Here is a 20,323-nt window from a genome sequence, read left to right as displayed (position 1 = left end):
TCTGGAAGTGCACTAAACATCTCTAACCGGGGAAGACAAAAGAAGGACGGTCGATTTCGAAGCGACTCGAAGTCGAGATCCAGCAGGTCTCGAGCACCTCAGAACAAGGGAGCGAAGTGCTGGAACTGCGGGAAGATGGGGCACTTTAGGAGGGACTGCAAATCTCCTAAAGGGAAGCAAGGCGACCACACCGAAGGAGTCAGCAAGGATCTGGCAAATCTTGCTGAAAACGGTGATATGGATGCCCTCGTTCTATCTTTATCTACCGGTGACGAGTCTTGGGTGATAGACTCGGGCGCGTCTTTCCATGCTACATCCCAACGGAAGCTTCTTGGAGGATATGAGAAGGGAGACTTCGGCAAAGTCTACTTAGGGGATGGAGAGCCTTGCACCATACAAGGAAGGGGAAGCGCGGAAGTGAAGTTGATTTCTGGATCTTCACTTGAGCTTGAGGACATACGGCACGTGCCTCAACTGCAGAGGAATCTGATTTCTGTTGGACAGTTGGCGAGCCAGGGGTACAAGACTATTTTCACAGCTGATCAGTGGAAGATATCCAGGGGTTCGTTGATGGTGGCTAGTGGCAAGAAGGTTGGGACACTTTATATCGCCAACGGCACGGAGAACTCTATTGGAGTTGCTGCAGCAGATGTGGACGCCAAGTTATGGCATTGCAGACTTGGGCACATGAGTTATCAGGGACTGAAGGTGATGCACCAGTTGGAAAAGCTGCAGGGTCTCAGGAGTGTTGAGATGGACTTCTGTGAGGATTGTATTCTGGGAAAGCAGAAGCATGTTTCATTCAACAAAGAAGGTAAACCTCGGAAGCAAGAAAAGCTAGATCTCGTGCACACGGACGTGTGGGGGCCTGCACCGGTTTCTTCCATTGGTGGATCTCAGTACTATGTTACTTTTATTGATGATGCTACCAGGAAGCTTTGGGTGTTCTTCTTGAAGCACAAGTCAGAGGTATTTGGGGTCTTCAGGAGATGGCAGGCAATGGTAGAACTCGAGACAGGAAGGAGGTTAAAATGCCTGAGATCAGACAACGGTGGTGAGTATTGTAGCAGGGAGTTTGAGGACTACTGTGCAGAGGCTGGGATCGTCAGGCAGAGGACAATTCCAGGGACACCACAACAAAATGGAGTTGCTGAAAGGATGAACAGAACAATTAATGAGCGTGCCAGGAGTATGAGGATACATGCTGGATTGCCACAGCAGTTTTGGGCGGAAGCAGTTAACACTGCTGCCTACTTGATCAACAGAGGGTCATCAAAGAAACTTGAATTTGGAATTCCTGAGGAAGCATGGACAGCGAAGAAGATTGATTTGGCGCACTTACGAGTATTCGGTTGTACCAGTTATGTCCATGTTGATTCCAGTCAAAGAAGCAAACTAGACGCCAAATCAAAGAAGTGCATTTTCGTTGGATACGGAGGTCAACAGTTTGGGTATCGGTTTTGGGATCCCGAACACAGGAAGATCATTCGTAGTAATGATGTGGTATTTAATGAGAAAATGCAGCAGAGCACTGAATCAGAAACAAAACCTGTTGAGCCGTGTTTTGTGGATCCTGAAGAGGAGTCTACAAATTCTGGTCAGAAGACTCAGTCAGAGCAAGAACCTAAAGTATTGGCACCCTTTCCACAACTAAGAAGGTCCACTCGTAGTACTCATGGGAAGCCTCCTCAAAGATATGATGGGACTCTTAGTTATTTGCTGCTCACAGATAATGGCGAACCTGAATGCTTCACGGAGGCATTGGAGGTTGATACTAGGAAGGAGTGGGAGTTGGCCATGGATGATGAGATGGAGTCATTGGAGCAGAATCAAACGTGGGATTTGGTGGATCTGCCCAAGGGGAAGAAAGCACTGTCAAACAAATGGGTTTACAGGCTGAAGGAAGAGCAGAATGGGAAGAAACGATGCAAGGCCAGGCTGGTTGTAAAAGGATTTCAGCAGAGAGCAGGTATCGACTTCACGGAGATCTTTTCTCCTGTAGTCAAGATGAGTTCTATTCGGGCGGTGCTGAGCATGGTGGCAGTAGAGAATCTTCACTTAGAGCAGCTTGATGTGAAGACAGCTTTTCTTCACGGAGATCTCGATGAGGAGATATATATGCAGCAGCCGGAGGGATACGTTGCAGCTGGCACGGGTGACTTGGTTTGCAAATTGAAGAAAAGCCTCTATGGTTTGAAACAGGCGCCCAGGCAATGGTATCTCAAGTTCGATAGTTACATGCTTGAGATAGGATACAGGAGATGTCAGGAGGATCACTGTTGCTATTTTCGGGACTTTGGTACATCTTACATTATCTTGCTATTATATGTTGATGACATGTTAGTTGCAGGAGCTAGCATGCATGAGATTGCAAAATTGAAGCTGAAGCTGTCAAGAAAATTTGCAATGAAGGATCTAGGAGCAGCGAAACAGATCCTTGGGATGCGGATCAGCAGAGATAGATCTAAACATATCCTCAGACTATCTCAGGCGGAGTACATCAGCCGAGTACTCAAGAGATTCTGCATGGAGGGTGCCAAACCTGTTGGCACACCACTAGGTGCCCACTTAAAGCTTTCAAAAGGACAAAGTCCGAAGACGCGGGTGGAGGAGCTCAATATGTCAAAAATCCCGTATGCATCGGCGATGGGGAGCTTGATGTACGCTATGGTCTGTACGAGACCTGACATTGCTCAAGCAGTGGGAGTTGTGAGTCGCTTTATGAGCTGCCCAGGCTTGGAGCATTGGCGTGCGGTCAAATGGATACTGAGGTATCTGAGAGGCACGGAGCACATGTCATTGTGCTATGGAGGTTCTGAGATCTGGTTACAGGGCTTTGTGGACTCAGACATGGCAGGGGACTTGGACGGCAGGAGGAGCACGACAGGGTACTTGTTCACCTTGGGCAGTGGAGCCGTCAGTTGGATTTCCAGGTTGCAACCAGTTGTTGCATTGTCGACTACGGAGGCGGAGTATGTGGCAGCCACAGAGGCGTGCAAGGAACTAATATGGCTTCAAGGCTTGATGAAGGAGCTTGGGAAGGAGCAGAAGGATTGTATGTTATATTCAGATAGTCAAAGTGCAATTCATCTGGCAAAGAATTCAGCTTTCCATTCAAGGACGAAGCATATTGACATACGGTACCACTTCGTGAGGTCATTGCTCGAGCAGAGACTTGTCAAGTTGGAGAAGATTCATACAAGTCAGAATCCTGCAGATATGTTGACGAAGGTCGTCACGGTGGAGAAGCTGAGGAGTTGTTCAGCTTCTGCTGGTCTTCATGCTTGAAGACGTTGAGGAGGCATCGTATCGATTTCACTAGGATGATCCAGTTTCAGTGGGAGCACAGAGGAGAACCAAGTAACAAGAGGATATACCCAAGGTCTCCAAGTGGGAGATTGTTGGGGTATGTGGAGACCATTGGTGATGAAGAGAATTGGAGGAGAATTAATTCTGCATAGTTCTGTCTGGCGGACTGTCGGAGTCGACTCGAGCTACAGTCGAGTCGACTCGGGAACAGTCGAGTCGACTCGGAAACAGTCGAGTCGACTCGGGAGGAGAAAGACCAGAAGACCGAGAAAACCATGTTTCTGTCTGGACTGTCAGAGTCGACTCGAGCTACAGTCGAGTCGACTCGAAGCATCGTCGAGTCGACTCGAGCTACAGTCGAGTCGACCCTAGATCGTGCTAGTTTTGTCCAGACGTGCCAGAGTCGACTCGAACCACAGCCGAGTCGACTCGGGCTTGCGGAAAATCGTACGGACGATTTTCTTTTGGTGTTTTTTGGTAGCGTTTCGACGGCTATGATCATCTGAAGGTCTTGAGACTATATATAGGACTCATGAGAACCCTAGGAGTAGAGATATTCAAGGATATTTTGAGAGAGACTCTTGTTTTGTGCGGCTAGGGTTCTAGAGAAGAAGAGCATTGGGATCCTACTTCTTGTGCAAGGGGAATTCTGTGTGAATCTCTTGTAGAGCGATCGCGTGTGATCGTTCGGGTGTGTGCTATCTCTGTAATCTGTTCATCCTAATTGAGATTTGGAGCGGTAGAGGACGTAGGCTACTTGTAGCCGAACCTCGTTACATCTTTGTGTTTGCTTTGCTATTTTCTTCCTATTTCTTCTTCCTTTGGTTTGATAATCCGCTGCGGTGCTCAAGTGTTTTACCCTATTGAAACCACGGGGGAATCTTTTGCCCTTCGTAGCGGAAGCGAAGCGGTGATCCTTGAGTCCGATGTCGAGGGAGCGAGAGAGTGCTTATCCGTTTGCTTCTCTCTTTGCTTGTCCGACGTTGGTGGTTGTACCGGTGTGAGTGGGTTCCGGTGCAGGGCGTCGCCAACAAAAACCAATGGTGTAAGGGTCCGATTGTGATCCCGAAAAAACAATCGGATGGTTCTAGTCGGTGAGCCTGTGAAAACCGACCGAGTTCGTTGTGATCTCGCGAAAACAACAAGTTGGGTTGTGAACTTGTAAAACAACCGGCTGTAATCCAAGGGATTATAGTGAACTCCCAAGTGAAGCTTGGGGAGTGGACGTAGGAGCAAGGGTTAGCTCCGAACCACAATTGGTTTGTGTTTGTATTGGCTGCTGTCCTCTCTCTCTCTTCATTCACTTCATCTTGTAACTTAACTAGTTTGCTTACAATAGAATTAGTTAATTACTAATCATAGTTTTTAATTGGTCGAGAATTAATCCAAACCCAATTCACCCCCCCCCCCCCCCCCTCTTGGGTTGTCTTCTTGGGCAACAAATAAGGATTGTTTTTTTGTTTTGCTTTGCTTTTGTAGTTTTGCCTCTGATTTTGGTTATGCAAATTGAAAAGCAATTCATGAAAGTAAAAAAAATGAAAAAAATAAAAACTAAAAATAAAACATTATTGTACAGTATATAGTATTGCTCAATCTTTAGGTGCATATTCTGGTGGTTTGGGCCAAAACTAGGGCAAACTTTAGGTATTTAAGTAGGAAGCAAAAAATGATATTTTTATAATCTAGTGAATCCAGCTATGCTTTTTTTAATGAGAACATAAATCATTAAAATTAAATTTTTATGAGATTTTAGATTCAGTTTTATTATCTTCATTCTTAAATCTTTAATCAATGTTTATTATCATAAATTATTAAGATTCCTTGTATCTCAGAAGGGTGACCTTTTCCTTCACAATGCTGAAGCCAAAACACTCACTTCTTCCATTTTTCTTGAAGCTTGTAATATCCATGTCTGATCTTAAGAAATTGCTTCTTTGGGGCTAGATTCATCACCTTGAAGTAAGTTCTCTCTCATTACTTAGAGACCAAAAAATAATAAAAAGAATGACATTACTTGAGTACATATAAAGCAAGTAGTAATGGCCCAAGATGTATTGTGACTGTAACCAATAGATGGGCCCATTAATTGCTTTGATTTTTCTTTTAGTATTAGTTGTCACTGTTTAAAGCAATCTGTTTTGGCCAAAACTAGTTGGGACCATCAAATCAACTAAATTTGAGGTAGTCTCCAATTGAGTTCTGCCTTATAACTGAGATTATGTGCACTAGGGCATTAGTATTGATAATTTACAACTAAAGGGCCTTCCATTTCATATGAGAGTTTATGACATGCTAATGTTAGTCCATGTAGCAAATATTATGGTCTGTACTTATAAAGCCACCATTGTCTTGTTTTCATATAAATAGTATCTAAAATAGGTGTGTCAATAATATCTTGTTGGGTCACACTATTATCATTAGTATTTTGAAGTAACAAATGCTTTTAGGCAAGGTCCACTGAACCCGTGTTGTACTGGTAAGTGATCAGTACGATACAATACCGGTTTCGTAATATACTGACACATGGTATGCCATTTTCCATTTTCCTTTTTTCATTTTTTTCAATCCATTTTTGTTTTTAGTTGCTATTTTAATCATGATGGCTGTTTAATTTGGGATTTTGATGTTTTGATATCTTTTTCATTGACAAATGGACTTGAAGTATAATTAAAATACTTATAATTGAATTTACATAAAATGTAATAAATAGACTTAAATTACACAGTGAGTATCGACATCTAAATTTGTGGAGTATATCCCTCATAGACGTTGGGATCATCTCAAACTAAAAGTTGCTTTTCTAAATGGACAGGCTTGGTAGAATTGAATCTGATATGACTTGACTTACATAGATGAGAAAGTTCTTTAGAGAGAGAGAGAGAGAGAACCCCTTTCTAATATCCTTGCCAGTGTCCTATCTCTGTAAACACCTTTCTTTTCCCTTCTTCTCTAGAATATCTCGAAGATGTGAAATCACTCATGGATTGTGGCAATCTAAGTAAGGATTGATGTAGAAGCATTTATTAAATGCATTCAACTACTCAGCTCAAGAAGTTGAATAGGTGTAGCTTGGGTCATAATATCGGACTGGGAACAGGCTGAACAAAGGAACACTGAATATTGTATCGGCCACAATATAAGAAGGGCCGTTAAGATTTGAGCTGGAGCTTACTTTGGATATGGATTTGAGCACCATAATTTGGCAATTCTTGCTCTTAAGGTGTAGCCTTTTCTAATTTTATTTATTTCTGTTTTTTTATATACTTTATGTGTGTAAATATCTTGATTCAATTGTATGGATGTATTTACTGTATTTTTTTCCTTCCCAATTTGCAGCTGTGAATATTTATGGGCCTTACTGGAAGTAGTACACAAACTTCTGGTTTTGAGGTCCTGCTGCAAAATATAATAACGACCAGCAAGAGCAACTTAACCATGAGCAACTGAATCCATATCCAACTGATGAACTGGTTGAAAAACCAGATATAGACATGCATATACAAAGGGAAGGATCCCTACCACCAAAAAAGAGTGCACAAATCCATGACTTTTGTTTGGGCATACCTTTTGGCAAGTCTCTCAGTTGTTATCAAAGTGAAATTTCTCTGCATGATGTTTTGAAGTAATAATCTTAATGACACTCCTAATTTAGTGGGAGTTGCTGGGTGTGCTTTAAGTTCTTGGCTTTATGTGTTAATTGTTAACGAATGCATATCCAGTTGATTCGTCATAAAGACACCAATTTACCTTGTGACAATGCTGATTATTGACTACCTCTACCTTGGGAATCCTAATAACTAGGATGAGCGGAAGCCTGGCTGAATATCAGAGTGAGGGCAGGACTGGACTAGGTCTCATGTATCAACACAAACAGACGTTAGCAACTCTGCCTGTTGAGAAAAATAAGACTATGCATGCATGTTATAATATTTTAATGATCACAAAATCATTTGGTTTAAATATTGCATATTATATGTCTAATGTGTTTAGCTTTGATCTTATGGAAAATTGTTTAAGTTGCTTGGGCTTAATGATCTTATAATTTTGGACTAATTTATAGTATTAGTCAACCTACAAACTAATGAGATTCAGCCAGCCCATTAAGGTAAAGTAAGCTTCAATATGCTATGCCACTATGTTATAATGTGGTTCCTAAAAAGTGTACTTGCGTTTTATTGATTTAATGTATGCTCTTAGTTTCAAGAGATTAATCAAAAGATTAATGGTTGTGATTAAATTAGGATTGTTTCTAATAATTTTCATCCAACATGTAATATGACAACAAATCATGCACAGCATATATGAGACACATGTGCAATTCTATTTTTGGTAAGTTTCTTGAAGACTGCTATTTGTATTTTGGACATTTGACCGACCAAATGATTTCAGAAAATTATATAAACTTATGAAAAACAAGATCAATTTGAGCATATGTTGATTGAAGAAATCAAGCCAATCAAGCTAATCAAGCCAATCATGCCTTATGGTTGAAGATTGATGGGAATCAAGCCTTAAATGCCCTCCAACGTCTCTTGCCCTCTCAAGCCTATATAAATAGAAACGTTTGGTGAAGTCTCAAAGTACACTCGGCCAAAGCATCCCTCTCTCAACCAAATTCTCATCTTACTCTCATATTGTTTTTATTGTGCTCTTATTTTACTATTATGAGAGAATTGTGTAGTAAGCTTATTTGTGTATTAGATTTGTGAGAATCAAAGTTTGTAATTGTGAGAATAAGCTTGTGAGGTATCAAGCTTGTGGGCTTTGTATTCAATCTAGTAGAGTTCTAGATTGGGAAGTGCAACTTGGTGGTTTTCAAGTTGTGGTGCTGTTGTAAGTTGGTGGTTTCCAACTTACATGTTGTAAGAAGTTTTACAACTAGTGGAACTTCAAGACGGGGCTGTCTTTGGGAGAACGTGGACGTAGGCAAGGATTTGGCCGAATCACCTCATAATATTGGCTTCATCTCTCTATCCCTATCTCTCTTTACTTGTGTTTATATATCTTGTTTAGTTGGCTTGATTGCTGAGATTTATTATTATTGTGCTTGTTTAGTATTTATTTTATTTTGCCATTATTTTTATAGACACCTAATTCCCCCCCCCTCTTAGGTGTTGATTTCACTGCCAATTGGCACCTTCTTGAATCCTCATACCTTTAGTTTGTTTTCAAATTTTAATTAATTCTATTTTTGCACCATTTAGGAATCTCTCTCTCTCTCTCCTCTTCCAGTTATTAGGTGATGCAAAGTGCATATTCTAAAACTACTTTAATGGAAGCCTTTTAGTCATTCTACTTGTTTGCACTTCTTTCTCAGTTATTGTGAGCAAACTTGTGCAAATTTTTGCCTTGACATGTGGAGTTAATTATATACGGAGGTACAAGATGTGTAAAACTAAAGCTTGAGCAGTGAAAACATAAAGGACCTTGAATCCTCTTGTTGAAGTAAAACCATTCTTTAATATGACATGTCTCTCGTATGTTTATAGACTTGTTAGTTGGTAACTCGTCTTACTTGGACACTCACATCCAAAGCCAAAAATCTATGTCAGCTGCATATCCAAATCAGATATGTGTTGGACATTGGGGTACTTATAAAGTTTTGATTGCAGTTTGTAGACATTGATGGAGGGTTGGACTCTTCTAACAATGAGTTTGACTCTCCAATTTGACATTATAAATTAATGAGTATTTGGTTTTTTTTGAGATATTGGTCAAGGACATAAGTATTGAAATAATTTTATGAAGCATTATTTTTCTTATATCCTTTGAATGATAAACATGTTTATTAAAGACCAAATAATATCTTTTTAATGTTTTCTTTTAATGTTTGAACAAATGATAATTAAAGGTATAAATGTATAATTAGTTAAATTATATTTTACCCTTCCTATCCTTGTCCGTACAACACTATATAACATTACTTGGGCCTCCGTTTGGTTCAGTTTAAGCCTTTCTAGTTGTTAAAGTTTGTTAAAATAATCTATATAGAAGCATCATGTTTCAATTTTTTTTCAATTTTTTTTTCTTTGATTTCCTTTCTTCAAGGGGAAAACTTTCCATTTTATACTACTCCCTTCTTTAAATTTACTGCCTCTGATACACTGTTCCCAGTCAGAGAAAGGAATACAGATTATGTGCTGGTGATTAATTAACATGTATGATGTAGCCTTACTCAATTTTCTGCATGCCAACCTTTAATGGCAGTTCTGATGATTGAGTACTTGGTTAAAAGTATAGTACATTTGAACTGGCTTCTTTTCTCTTATTGAAAAGATGGGGCTTCTTTTCTGTGTGTGGCATCTCCAGAACAAGTCATATTCCTTTGTACTAGCTAATCTGATGTTCTTTCCATTTTGTTGGATGTTACCTTTTTTCTACGACCATCTGAAGTAGAATGATCTATCACTTGCAAACATTAGATCTCTGCGTTTTTTTGTATATCCTGCCCAAATGGTAATGCTACAATTACATAGTCCAGATGAATGGGTTTGGCAGTCTGCGTTTTGTAACATAACTTATAGGAGCCCTTTGTATAAATCATTTATATGGCAAGATTTGTTTGTTTTTTTTTTTTTTGTTGCTTTTTGCTTTCCCCTAAAAAAGCATATTCATATTCTCATTAGTCATGAATTATTATTTTCTTATAGAGATGGACCATCCTTTTTCTTTAAATAACATTTCTTCTTTTGTTGTTTATGCTGTTTCTTCTCTGAAACTTTTAGAACTTCGTGTTTCAAATGATGTTATTGGATATGTTGTCTAAATTAACTTTACTACAGAAAGGATAAGAACTATGATATAAATTTAAGTTGTTAGTGCCTTTAGAGATCTAATAAAACCAATTCAACATCCTGTCAGTAAAATATGTTTTGCACTGTGGTAAATGTGAAGAAATTCAGCCATTAGCTTCCTGTGTGGCAATCCTTTTTTTGGCCTTTTTCCGTAACAGGTGGTTTTGTATTTGGCATTGGCCTTCTTGGATTTCTTTCTCAAGAAATTCTGCCAGTCTAACTACAGGTATGCTGTTTGGGGGTGCTATACTTGCCCTCAGCACATGTAGCCTAAAGGTCTGGAGGAAAGGACAATCCAGCTCTCCATTCATACTGGGGCAAGTAGGTATTTAAATAATATCTTATATTAGAGTTGGGAGGCATCCATCCTTATTGAATTACAGTATAAAAATAAATCCTTGAATTTAGTAACATGGGCTGAAAAAGGGTTGGAAATATCGAACTATCTATTTCCTTATCTGGTTTGGGTTGGAATTGGACACATATTTGTATCACATCAGATTTGGATAGCTAGAAGTTGGGCTCAAACCCCTACTCTGGTTGGTCCAGAGTTTCTTAGCCGTTAAAACAATATTGACCACTGTCTCAATATGATGATGTATTATACTTATTAAAACCCATCACATCATAAATGGAGTAATTTGAAGTATGTTGCTGTGCTTCAAAATTATTTTCTTGATAAAGAAATCCCTTAACCCTTTGATAGGAAATAGAAAAAAAATGAATATACTTTATTTAAAGTTTTTAAATACCTATATTAAACCTGGTACCAAACCTTGTACCCTTTTTCTATTGGAATGGTATGGTATCATTATTGGCAGTATGGATCAAAATTGTCACTTCAAAAAAGAATGAAAAACTATTTGGCATACCGTTCCATTACGAGTCTTTGAATCCATTGTTTATCTTATTCTTATGATATTTTCAAAATTTTACTGCTCAAAATAATTAATAATATCAAGAACTTCTAAATATTCTTACATTATATAATTTTTCTTACACAATAAAAAATATTATATTAATATTAACTATTAAGTAGTATGCAATAAAAATCCATATAATATAAAGAGGATGTTGAATTTAAAAATTTAGATTCATGGCTCCATCGGTCTCTGGTCAAGGCTCAGTTACTATTCCATTCCCGTCCTTATGATTATATCATTGCTGTTGGTTCCTCTTCTTAAATTTTGCTCAAAATCTGATTTATATCTGAATTAATATCTAATTTATATAAGCATTTGGATAGAAAATATGGATGCAACTAATATCCAACTTATATGCTTATCAATTTAGAACAAATATACATATTAATTTTGATATATATATATCTAAGTTTATATTTTTTGAGAATTATGGAGTATGGATATGGATATACTAGTATCTAATCCATATCCACAATCTATTTCAGCCATATTAGTACCGCCAGATATGTCAGTCAAAACTTAGTTATGCAAATGAAGAGTTTGGCGATGATAAAATCATAGTTGGTGTTGCCTGGAAGGTGAGCTAAATTACCAGTGACCTAGTACTCGATAGTTATTTGAATTTGCAACAGCTTCTACAAATGGGAGAGTTCTCAGTTCTATAGTTGTAGCCTGCGATCATCTCCTGCATAAAAAACTGGTGGATGATGTGGGCATTTCTTTTAGTAGTGGTGTATCGATCTGGGTGAAACTTCATATAGTAATCTTGGAGTTCAATCATCATTTGTAAACAAGCTGTAGCATATCACTCATTTCGACTACTTCTGTTGCAGCCATTGCTGCTGCCCTACTTGGGAAGCATTTCCAGTTGTATTCCTTGGTAACAAATGCTGGTTACTCATTTTTTGACTGGCATATTATCCATAGCTCAGTGCTCTAATGATAGTTTCATTGCCTTTCTTATAGACAAAGAAACCCTTTCCTTCAGGATTTTATGTTTTCGTGAGGTACTCTTCATGCACCTTCTAGACTAGCTGCAGTTTCATGACTATCACTCATTAATTTGAACATTTGTTCTACCTAGTGGCAGTGCTACAATGATATGTTTCTATTCATATGAGCTGATACCTGGAGGAAACGCCACCAAAGAAGTTGAGAGTTGCTCCACCGTCATAACTCCTGTAAGCAATTTACTTCTTTTGTTTTTCCTGGGGCATACCTGTCAGAGTTGAGAAATTTGGTGTGAGTTTAAATTTGTTGAAATGTAATGCACTCCTTTGCTGTAATGAACATTCTGATGTATCAAAAATATCTCTGTATGTGTCTCATCTCCAACTGTTTCTTAGACAAGTGTCATGTAAGTGTTGGGTCTGTTCAATTCTCTATGAAAGGCTGTTCAGTTCTCCATGGGAGATATGAGTAGTCCATCAGTCACTGCTGTTGTAAAACAAAAAAACAGACTCTGTTGTTAAAGAAACCCTTTCCAATTTTTGTTTGAGAGCTCTGCTGTAGCAACTCTGAAATATTCAGTATTCTGAATACTCTGTCTTCTCCTTTGATATCTCCAATAGAAGTGGTATCAGAGCGGGTTTCGACATCATCTGGGGCGTCTTCTTTATCATCAACAGAAGGGCAATCTATCCAGCAAGAAAAAGATGGCTTCGTTGGTTGGAGAAAGTGCCAACATTTTGCACTCCATTCTTCCAGTCTTTGGAGGAGAAAACTATGATTTCTGGAAAGTGAAGATGAGGACTTTGCTTCTCTCAGAGGGACTCTGGAGCATCGTTGAAAAAGGTTACAATGAACCAGCAAATGAAAACCAACTCACAAATGCTGAGAAAGAAAAACTGGAAGCAATTAGAATGAATGATGCCAAAGCGCTCTCAAGAATTCAAAGTGGAGTTTCGTCAGTCATCTTTCCAATGATCATTGGTGCAGCGACAGCAAAGGAGGCATGGGACATTCTGCAGCAAGAATTTCAAGGTGACAGCAAGGTAATAACCTGCAAACTTCAATCCCTTCAAAGAGAATTTGAAAATTTGAGAATGAAGGATTCAGAATCCATGAAGGATTATTTTTCAAGAGTCTTTGAAATAGTTAATCAAATGAAATTGTTTGGTGAGAAAATTTCAGATCAGAAGATTGTTGAGAAAATTTTGATTAGCTTACCTGAAAAATATGATGATATTGTTGCTATTATTGAAGAGACAAAAGACTGAGCACTTTATCGGTACAATAGTTAATGGGGTCTTTGCAATCTCATGAACAATGAAAACTGAGGCACTCTAATCAATCTGTTGAAAGTGCTTTTCAGTCAAAGCTGACCATTAAACCACAGAATTTTCAAAAGAAAGGTGAATCAAGCAGCTGGCCAAGAAAGGAAGATCCAAGTAGATGGAGAAAACATGACACAAGCAGAAAGGGAGAAGGAAAAAATGACAAAGGCGTGCTTTTTAATGAATCTAAGCATCCCTGCAAGATTTGCAAGAAAACAAATCATTCTACTGCAAATTGTTGGAACCAAGAGAAGCCTCAATGTCATCACTGTAAGAAGTTTGGACATATTGAAAAAAATTGCAGACTTAAGGCAAATGTACAGGCAAATTACTTAGAAGAGAGAGATGATGAGGGAAACTTATTTTTTGCCTGTGACTCAGCCTCTGCCGAAAAATGTAATACTTGGTATCTTGATAGTAGCTGCAGCAATCATATGACAGGAAATGACAAAATATTTCATGACATGGATACTACAGTTATACCCAAGGTTTGATTAGGAGATGGGTCTGTTGTGCAAGCTTAAGGAAAAGGAAAAACTGCAGTTGAAACTAAGAAAGGATGCAAATCCATTCAAGATGTTCTCCTTGTACTTGACCTACAACAAAATTTGTTGAGTGTTGGACAACTAATTGAACATGGCTATGATCTGCATTTTGGAAATCATGGATGCAGAATTTATGATCGAAAGAACAAAGATCATGTGATTGCAAATGTTAAGATGGAATGAAACAGAAATTTTCCCATAAAGTTTCAATATGGAACATTCTCTGCCTTGAAAAGTGAAGTACTGCACGACAGCTGGTTGTGGCACAAAAGATTTTGCCATCTGAATTTTAATGGGCTAAAGCTGCTTAAAAGCAAAAATATAGTTCATGGTCTTCCTGAGATTGAAACAAGAATGGATCCTTGTGAGGGATGCATAATGGGAAAGCAACACCGCAAAACATTTCCAAGACAAGCATCATGGAGAGCAACAACACCCTTAGAGCTTATTCACACTGACATCTGTGGGCGAATGCGAACTCCTTCCTTAAATGAGCATAGGTATTTTCTCATCTTTATGGATGACTATTCTCGGATGACCTAGGTGTATTTTTTGAAGGAGAAATCAGAAACTTTTCTAGTCTTCAAGCAATTCAAAGCTCTAGTGGAGAAGCAAAGTAGCAGTGACATCAAAACTATTCGAAGTGATAGAGAAGATGAATATACGTCAGGAGAGTTTGAAGAATATTGTAAAAATGAAGGCATCTGGAAGCAATTAATAGCAGGATACAACCCACAACAAAATGGTGTTGTAGAACGCAGGAATAGGACCATTGTGGAGATGGAAACCTCAATGCTAAATGAGAAAGGCTTGCCCAAAAGATGTCCTACAAAAGTTGTACCAAATAAGACTCTGTTTGAGGCTTAGAGTGGAAGAAAACCTTCAGTAAGTTATTTCAAAGTCTTTGGTTGCATTTGCTATGCTCATATTCCTTCTAACAAAAGGAAAAAAATTGATGAAAAAAGTGACAAATGTATTTTTCTTGGATATAGTTCCAATACAAAAGGATATTGACTCTATAATGTTGAAACTAACAAGTTAATTACTAGTAGAGATGTCATTTTTAATGAAAAAGCCTCTTGGGATTGGAAGGAAAAGAAAGTCCAAGAGACACCATATATAATTTTTGAAGTGCAGGACAAAGTTTCAGAGATGCATGATACGGTTACTTCTTCACAAATAGTATCAGCTCCTTCAAGCCCAAGTTCAAGTAATACATTGTCTTCATCAAATCTCTCCTCTCCTGAATCTCCTCCAAGGAGAATGAGAAGATTAAGTGAGCTATATGAGTCATGCAATTTCTTAGCCATAGAACCAGAAAGTTTTGAAGAAGCAAAGATGCAAGAGGTTTGGGTGAAGGCCATGGAGGATGAGATGAGCATGATAGAGAAAAACAACACCTAGAAACTAGTTGATAGACCAAAGGGAAGGAAAGTTATTGGTGTCAAGTGGATACACAAGTCTAAGCTGAATCAAGATGGGAGCATTCAGAAGCATAAGGCAAGGCTTGTGGCGAAAGGCTTTGTTCAGAAGCCAGGTATAGACTTCTCTGAAACCTTTGCTCCAGTTGCAAGGCATGAAACAATAATAATGTTAATTGCTTTAGCTGCTCAAAAGAAATGGAAGATCTATCAATTAGATGTTAAATCAGCTTTTTTAAATGGAGTATTGGAAGAGGAAGTATATGTTGAGCAACCTCAAGGGTTCTTGGTAGAAGGGGGAGAAAATAAAGTTTATAAATTGGAAAAGGCCCTATATGGGCTGAAACAAGCTCCCTGTGCCTGGTACAGTGAAATTGATAAATATTTTACCTTGAAAGGGTTTAAGAGGAGCAAGAGTGAGCCCACATTATATGTTATGAAAGAAGAAAATTATATTCTCATTGTTTCAGTCTATGTTGATGGCTTAATTATTATGGGCAATGATGAGAAGGCTATTCAAGACTTCAAGAATGATATGATGCAAACTTATGAGATGTGTGATTTGGGGTTACTACATTATTTTTTGGGAATTGAAGTATGCCAAAGGAAAGATGGAATTTTCATCTCCCAAAAGAAATATGCAGAAAGTATTTTAAAGAAGTTCAACATGGCTGGTTGCAAATCTGGACATACTCCTTTAGTTGCAAATGAGAAGTTCAGAAAAGAAGATGGTGCCAAGAAGGTTGATGCTTCTACATATAGGAGTTTGATTGGGAGTCTCTTATATCTTACCATCACTAGACCTGACATTATATTTGCTGGAAGTTTGCTTTCAAGATATATGCAAAGTCCAAGTCAGAATCACTTTGGAGCAGCAAAAAGAGTCTTAAGATACTTGCATGGCACACTTGAGTATGGAATATTGTACAAGATTGCAAACACCTCAAAGCTATTTGGGTATACAGATAGTGATTGGGCTGGGTGTCTTGATGATATGAAGAGTACCTCTGATTTTGTTTTGATTCTTGGTACATGTGCATGCTCATGGGTCCCTAAGAAACAGAAAATTATGGCTCAATCTTCAGCTGAAGCAGAGTATGTTGCTGCAGCAAAAGCAATAGCACAAGCAGTATGGCTGCGAAGGATCCTTGAAGATATTGGAGAAAAACAAGAAGAAGGAACAACTTTGTACTGTGATAATAAATTAGCTATTTCCATTGCAAAAAATACAGTCAGTCATGATCGCACCAAGCATATTGCTATAAAGTATCACTTTATCAGACAAGCAATAGAAAAACAAGAAATTCAGCTGGAACATTCACTACAACAAAAACAAGATTTGGCGACGTTTTTAAGGCCTTTACCGATGCTTATAAGCATCGGTCTGTTTCCTTTTGACGCTTTTAAAAGTGTCGCCAAAGGGTCGGCTATGTCAGAGTGGAAAAAAGAATTGCTGACGCTTCTAGAAAGCGTCGCTAAGGTGGTTTTTAGCGACGCTTTTAAGCGTTGCTAAAAATCCAGTTAGCGACGCTTTAAAGCGTCATTATAAATATTTTTTTTAAAAAAATATTTTAAAAATTATTTTGAATCAGAGCCTCGTTTCCTCGATTCATCGTATCCCTCACCTTCTGGTTCCTAGGATTTTTCCCCAGCACCTTCCTCTCCGCCTCCTTCATCGCATCCCTCACCTTCCGGTTCCTAGGATCCCACAGATACCCCATGCTCGCGCTCAGATCCAGCGGCTCCATCTGCACCACGTCGACCCCCTCGACGCCGGCGATCGCCTCGATCTCCGCTAGCCCTGCCACCGTCTCCACCTGGCACATCACCAGCAGCTCCTCGTCAACCCGCGCCAGGTAGCCGTCGTCGATGCCGTAGGCGGAGGCGCGCACCACTGTGTGGGCGGACCCGCGGACGCCGTGCGGCGGGAAACGGCAGAATGAGACGGCGAGCTCGGCGGCGCCGGGGGACTCGATCATGGAGAACATGAGGCCCTGGGGGCCGAGATCGAGGGCCTTCTTGGCGCAGGCGGTGGAGAGCTCCGGAAGGCAGAGGATGGCCGGGGTGCGGGCGGCGGCGAGGGCGCGGAGGCAGGGGAGGGCCTCGGCGATGCCGCCACAGCCGTGCTCCCTGTCGATGACCACGTAGTCGTAGCCGGCGAGGCCGGCGATCTCGGCGAGGGTCGGAGAGGAGCGCAGGAGGAAAAGGCCGTAGAGGGTCTCACCGGCGACGAGGCGGGACTTGAGGATCCGCGGTTCGGGGGAGAGGGGGCGGAGTCGGGATCCAAGGAGGTGGCGAAGAGGCGGGCGAAGACATCATCGCCGGAGCCGTTCTGTTTCTTGAATCTAGAGGGGGTTAGGGAGGGGGGGCGATGATGATGAGAAGGTATCTTTGACGACCTTGTTGGTGCCTTTAATGGTGTAGGAATCGAGGTCCTTCTTGCCGGGTTTGGTCTTGGCCATCGCCTACCTTCCTCTCTGTACCTCTATCTCTATGAATGGGTTTGGTCTTGGCCATCGCCTCCATCGCCTACCTTCTTACCGATGTTTCGAGAGAGAGAGAGAGAAGACGAGGAATGGGCGAGAGTGATGTGGGCGAGAGAGATGCTTGCATTCCGTTTTCTCTTCGATCTCTGGAATGGGTTGAGGGAGGAGGGATGAGAGAGAGGAGGGTGGTGGTCAGGAGAGGGCTCGTTGGGATTTAGCTTGATGCTGATAATCACCAGCTCGTTGGCTTCCGACGACGCTTCTTAGCGTCGTCTTAGGCCGGAGACTACACCGACGCTTTTTACAAGCGTCGGCAACTTTTGACGCTAGACCAAAAATTGCCGACGTTTGTAAAAAGCGTCGGCAAAACCGACTTTTTCTGTAGTGATTGTAGAACTGAAGATCAACTAGCAGATATATTTACCAAGCCCCTCACCAAAGAGAAGTTCTTTTATCTTAGAGAGTTGATTGGAGTTATAAAGAAAGTGCATTAAGGGGGAGTGTTGAAATGTAATGCACTCCTTTGCTATAATGAACATTCTGATGTATCAAAAATATCTCTGTATGTGTCTCATCTCCAGCTATTTCTTAGACAAGTGTCATGTAAGTGTTGAGTCTGTTTAGTTCTCTATAAAAGGTTGTTCAGTTCTCTATGGGAGATATGAGTAGTCCATCAGTCACTATTGTTGTAAAAAAAAAAAACAGATTCTGTTTTTGAAAGAAACCCCTTCCAATTTTTGTTTGAGAGCTCTGCTGTAGCAACTCTGAAATATTCTGTATTCTGAATACTCTTTGTTTTCTCCTTTGATATCTCCAACAAAATTGTGGAGAACATAGTTGTCTAAGGTTCTATGACAGGGTAGCAGCAACGTATTTGTAGGAAGATATTACAACTGCCAATTGTTTATAGATATGTAGGACGAAAATTTAAAAAGAATATACAAGTTAGTATCATTACAGAAATTGATGCAATGGCAGAGGAGTTCTTTAGACTGAGTAAGCTGATAAACTTGCTGGTTGGAAAGTAAGATTTTAGTTATGCCTGTGCTGCTTTCTGATAAACCTTCATGTATCTTTCATGAAGTTGGGTGAGTGAACTCCTGTTGATGCGCCCGCGTTTCTCCACTTTCCTAAAGTGCGTGCTTCCCCAATCTTCTTTTCCCATTGCACATGTTTCCTTCCCTAGCCTCTCCTTATTCCACATTTTAACCATATAGTTGAAGGTTCTAGAGCTTGTTCTATTATATAATATTTTATTTATATAAATTTTGTTTTTATTTACAGATAAAAGTTACACGTGCAATGCAGGTGCACCATGAACAAGCTCTAAAGGCTTTTACTTGGATTCTTAGCATTTTGTTCATTGTGTGGCACTTTGAATTCCACTATTCTGCATGATTTTCCAAAAGCTTAGTGGCCGAATTATATCAGACATCTGTTTTTGTGGCTGACATATCGTTCTCTAGTTTCCAGTTTTGACACTAGTTCAAATCACTGAAGAAGGCATGGACTCAGAGTACCCTAATATGCGATACTCATTTCGATGTCAGCTTTCCTTTCAAGTGTCTATACGCACATTTAATGATTACTTAATACATGAAACAGATGAACCATTATTTATTTTAAAAAAAACAAATCCAATATCTCAAGCAAATGAACAAGGTAATGATCCCACAAAAAGGTCGTAAGACTTTACATACATGGCTCTTTTGAACAGAAAAAGTACAATATTTTTGAACCTAGATTGCTGAATTCAATATGTTGTTTTTCTAGTTATTATTAATCACATTGAGTAGCTCCACTTTCTAAGAATTTAATTAATATTCTTCTTTAACTAATGTTCGATGAAAAACTATAGTAAGTAGGCATTCTTTATGTAACAAGCTATAACTTTTGTGATATGTTAGTATTTGTATATTTAACGTCACAAAAAGCAAATCAAATTTTTCTTTGATAAGAAAACAGTGAAAGGTAAAGTCAAGACTGAGGGTTGTGACTGATTTAGTAGTCATTGGATGTTGATGATCGAGTTAGTGAAGTTGTTATACCAAGCAATATGGATTCAGATCTCATATATTTGCAATAAAAAGATGCGGTTTAAACCAAAAGATAAAGAATAAGAAGATAAAGAGTAAAAGGATAGAGAATAAAAAGATAGAGTTTAGCCAAAATATTAGAAGCTGAGCTGTTACATCATTAAGAAAGGTCTTGCCATGTCAGCCAGCACAATGCAATCTAACATTAACCTACACAGCATTATTTGAAGAAGAGGAGGAAATATTGAGAATACAATGATTGAGTTTAACCAAAATATTAGAAGCTGAACTGTTGCATCATTAAGAAATGTCTTGCCATGTAACGAAATAGCCGGCACCACACAACAGTACTGGTGGTGGTGGTGGGGTGGGGGGGTTGTTGCATAAAATCTTTTCTTCTCGATTCTCGCTGGAGCCTAGTTCTTAGAAAACAGAAAGAAAAGAACAAGCAGGATGCAATCTAGCATTAACCTAGACAGCATTTTGAAGAAATTTGGTTGCTTGGGAACGGAAGGGGTTGGGAGAAAGAAGTA

The 20,323-nt window shown here is 39.4% G+C and overlaps 1 protein-coding gene across 1 annotated transcript; it reads left to right on the top strand.

Moving 5' to 3' along the window:
- The first annotated feature begins 753 nt into the window (after positions 1–753).
- On the top strand, positions 754–12,202 carry LOC148702956 (protein FATTY ACID EXPORT 1, chloroplastic-like). Its single transcript, XM_088724335.2, is given in 7 exon segments — positions 754–814; positions 6,700–6,879; positions 10,262–10,294; positions 10,297–10,424; positions 11,993–12,033; positions 12,117–12,164; positions 12,166–12,202. Coding segments are annotated over 7 exon segments (528 nt in total).
- Positions 12,203–20,323: the final 8,121 nt, after the last annotated feature.

The sequence above is a fragment of the Phoenix dactylifera genome, chromosome 7 (assembly GCF_051530095.1).
Source record: "Phoenix dactylifera cultivar Ajwa chromosome 7, Ajwa_hap1_PhDact_Kaust_v1.1, whole genome shotgun sequence".
In the NCBI taxonomy this organism is placed as follows: domain Eukaryota; kingdom Viridiplantae; phylum Streptophyta; class Magnoliopsida; order Arecales; family Arecaceae; genus Phoenix; species Phoenix dactylifera.
Note: the sequence above shows the minus strand (reverse complement) of the source record. Positions and strands in the feature narration are given on the sequence as shown.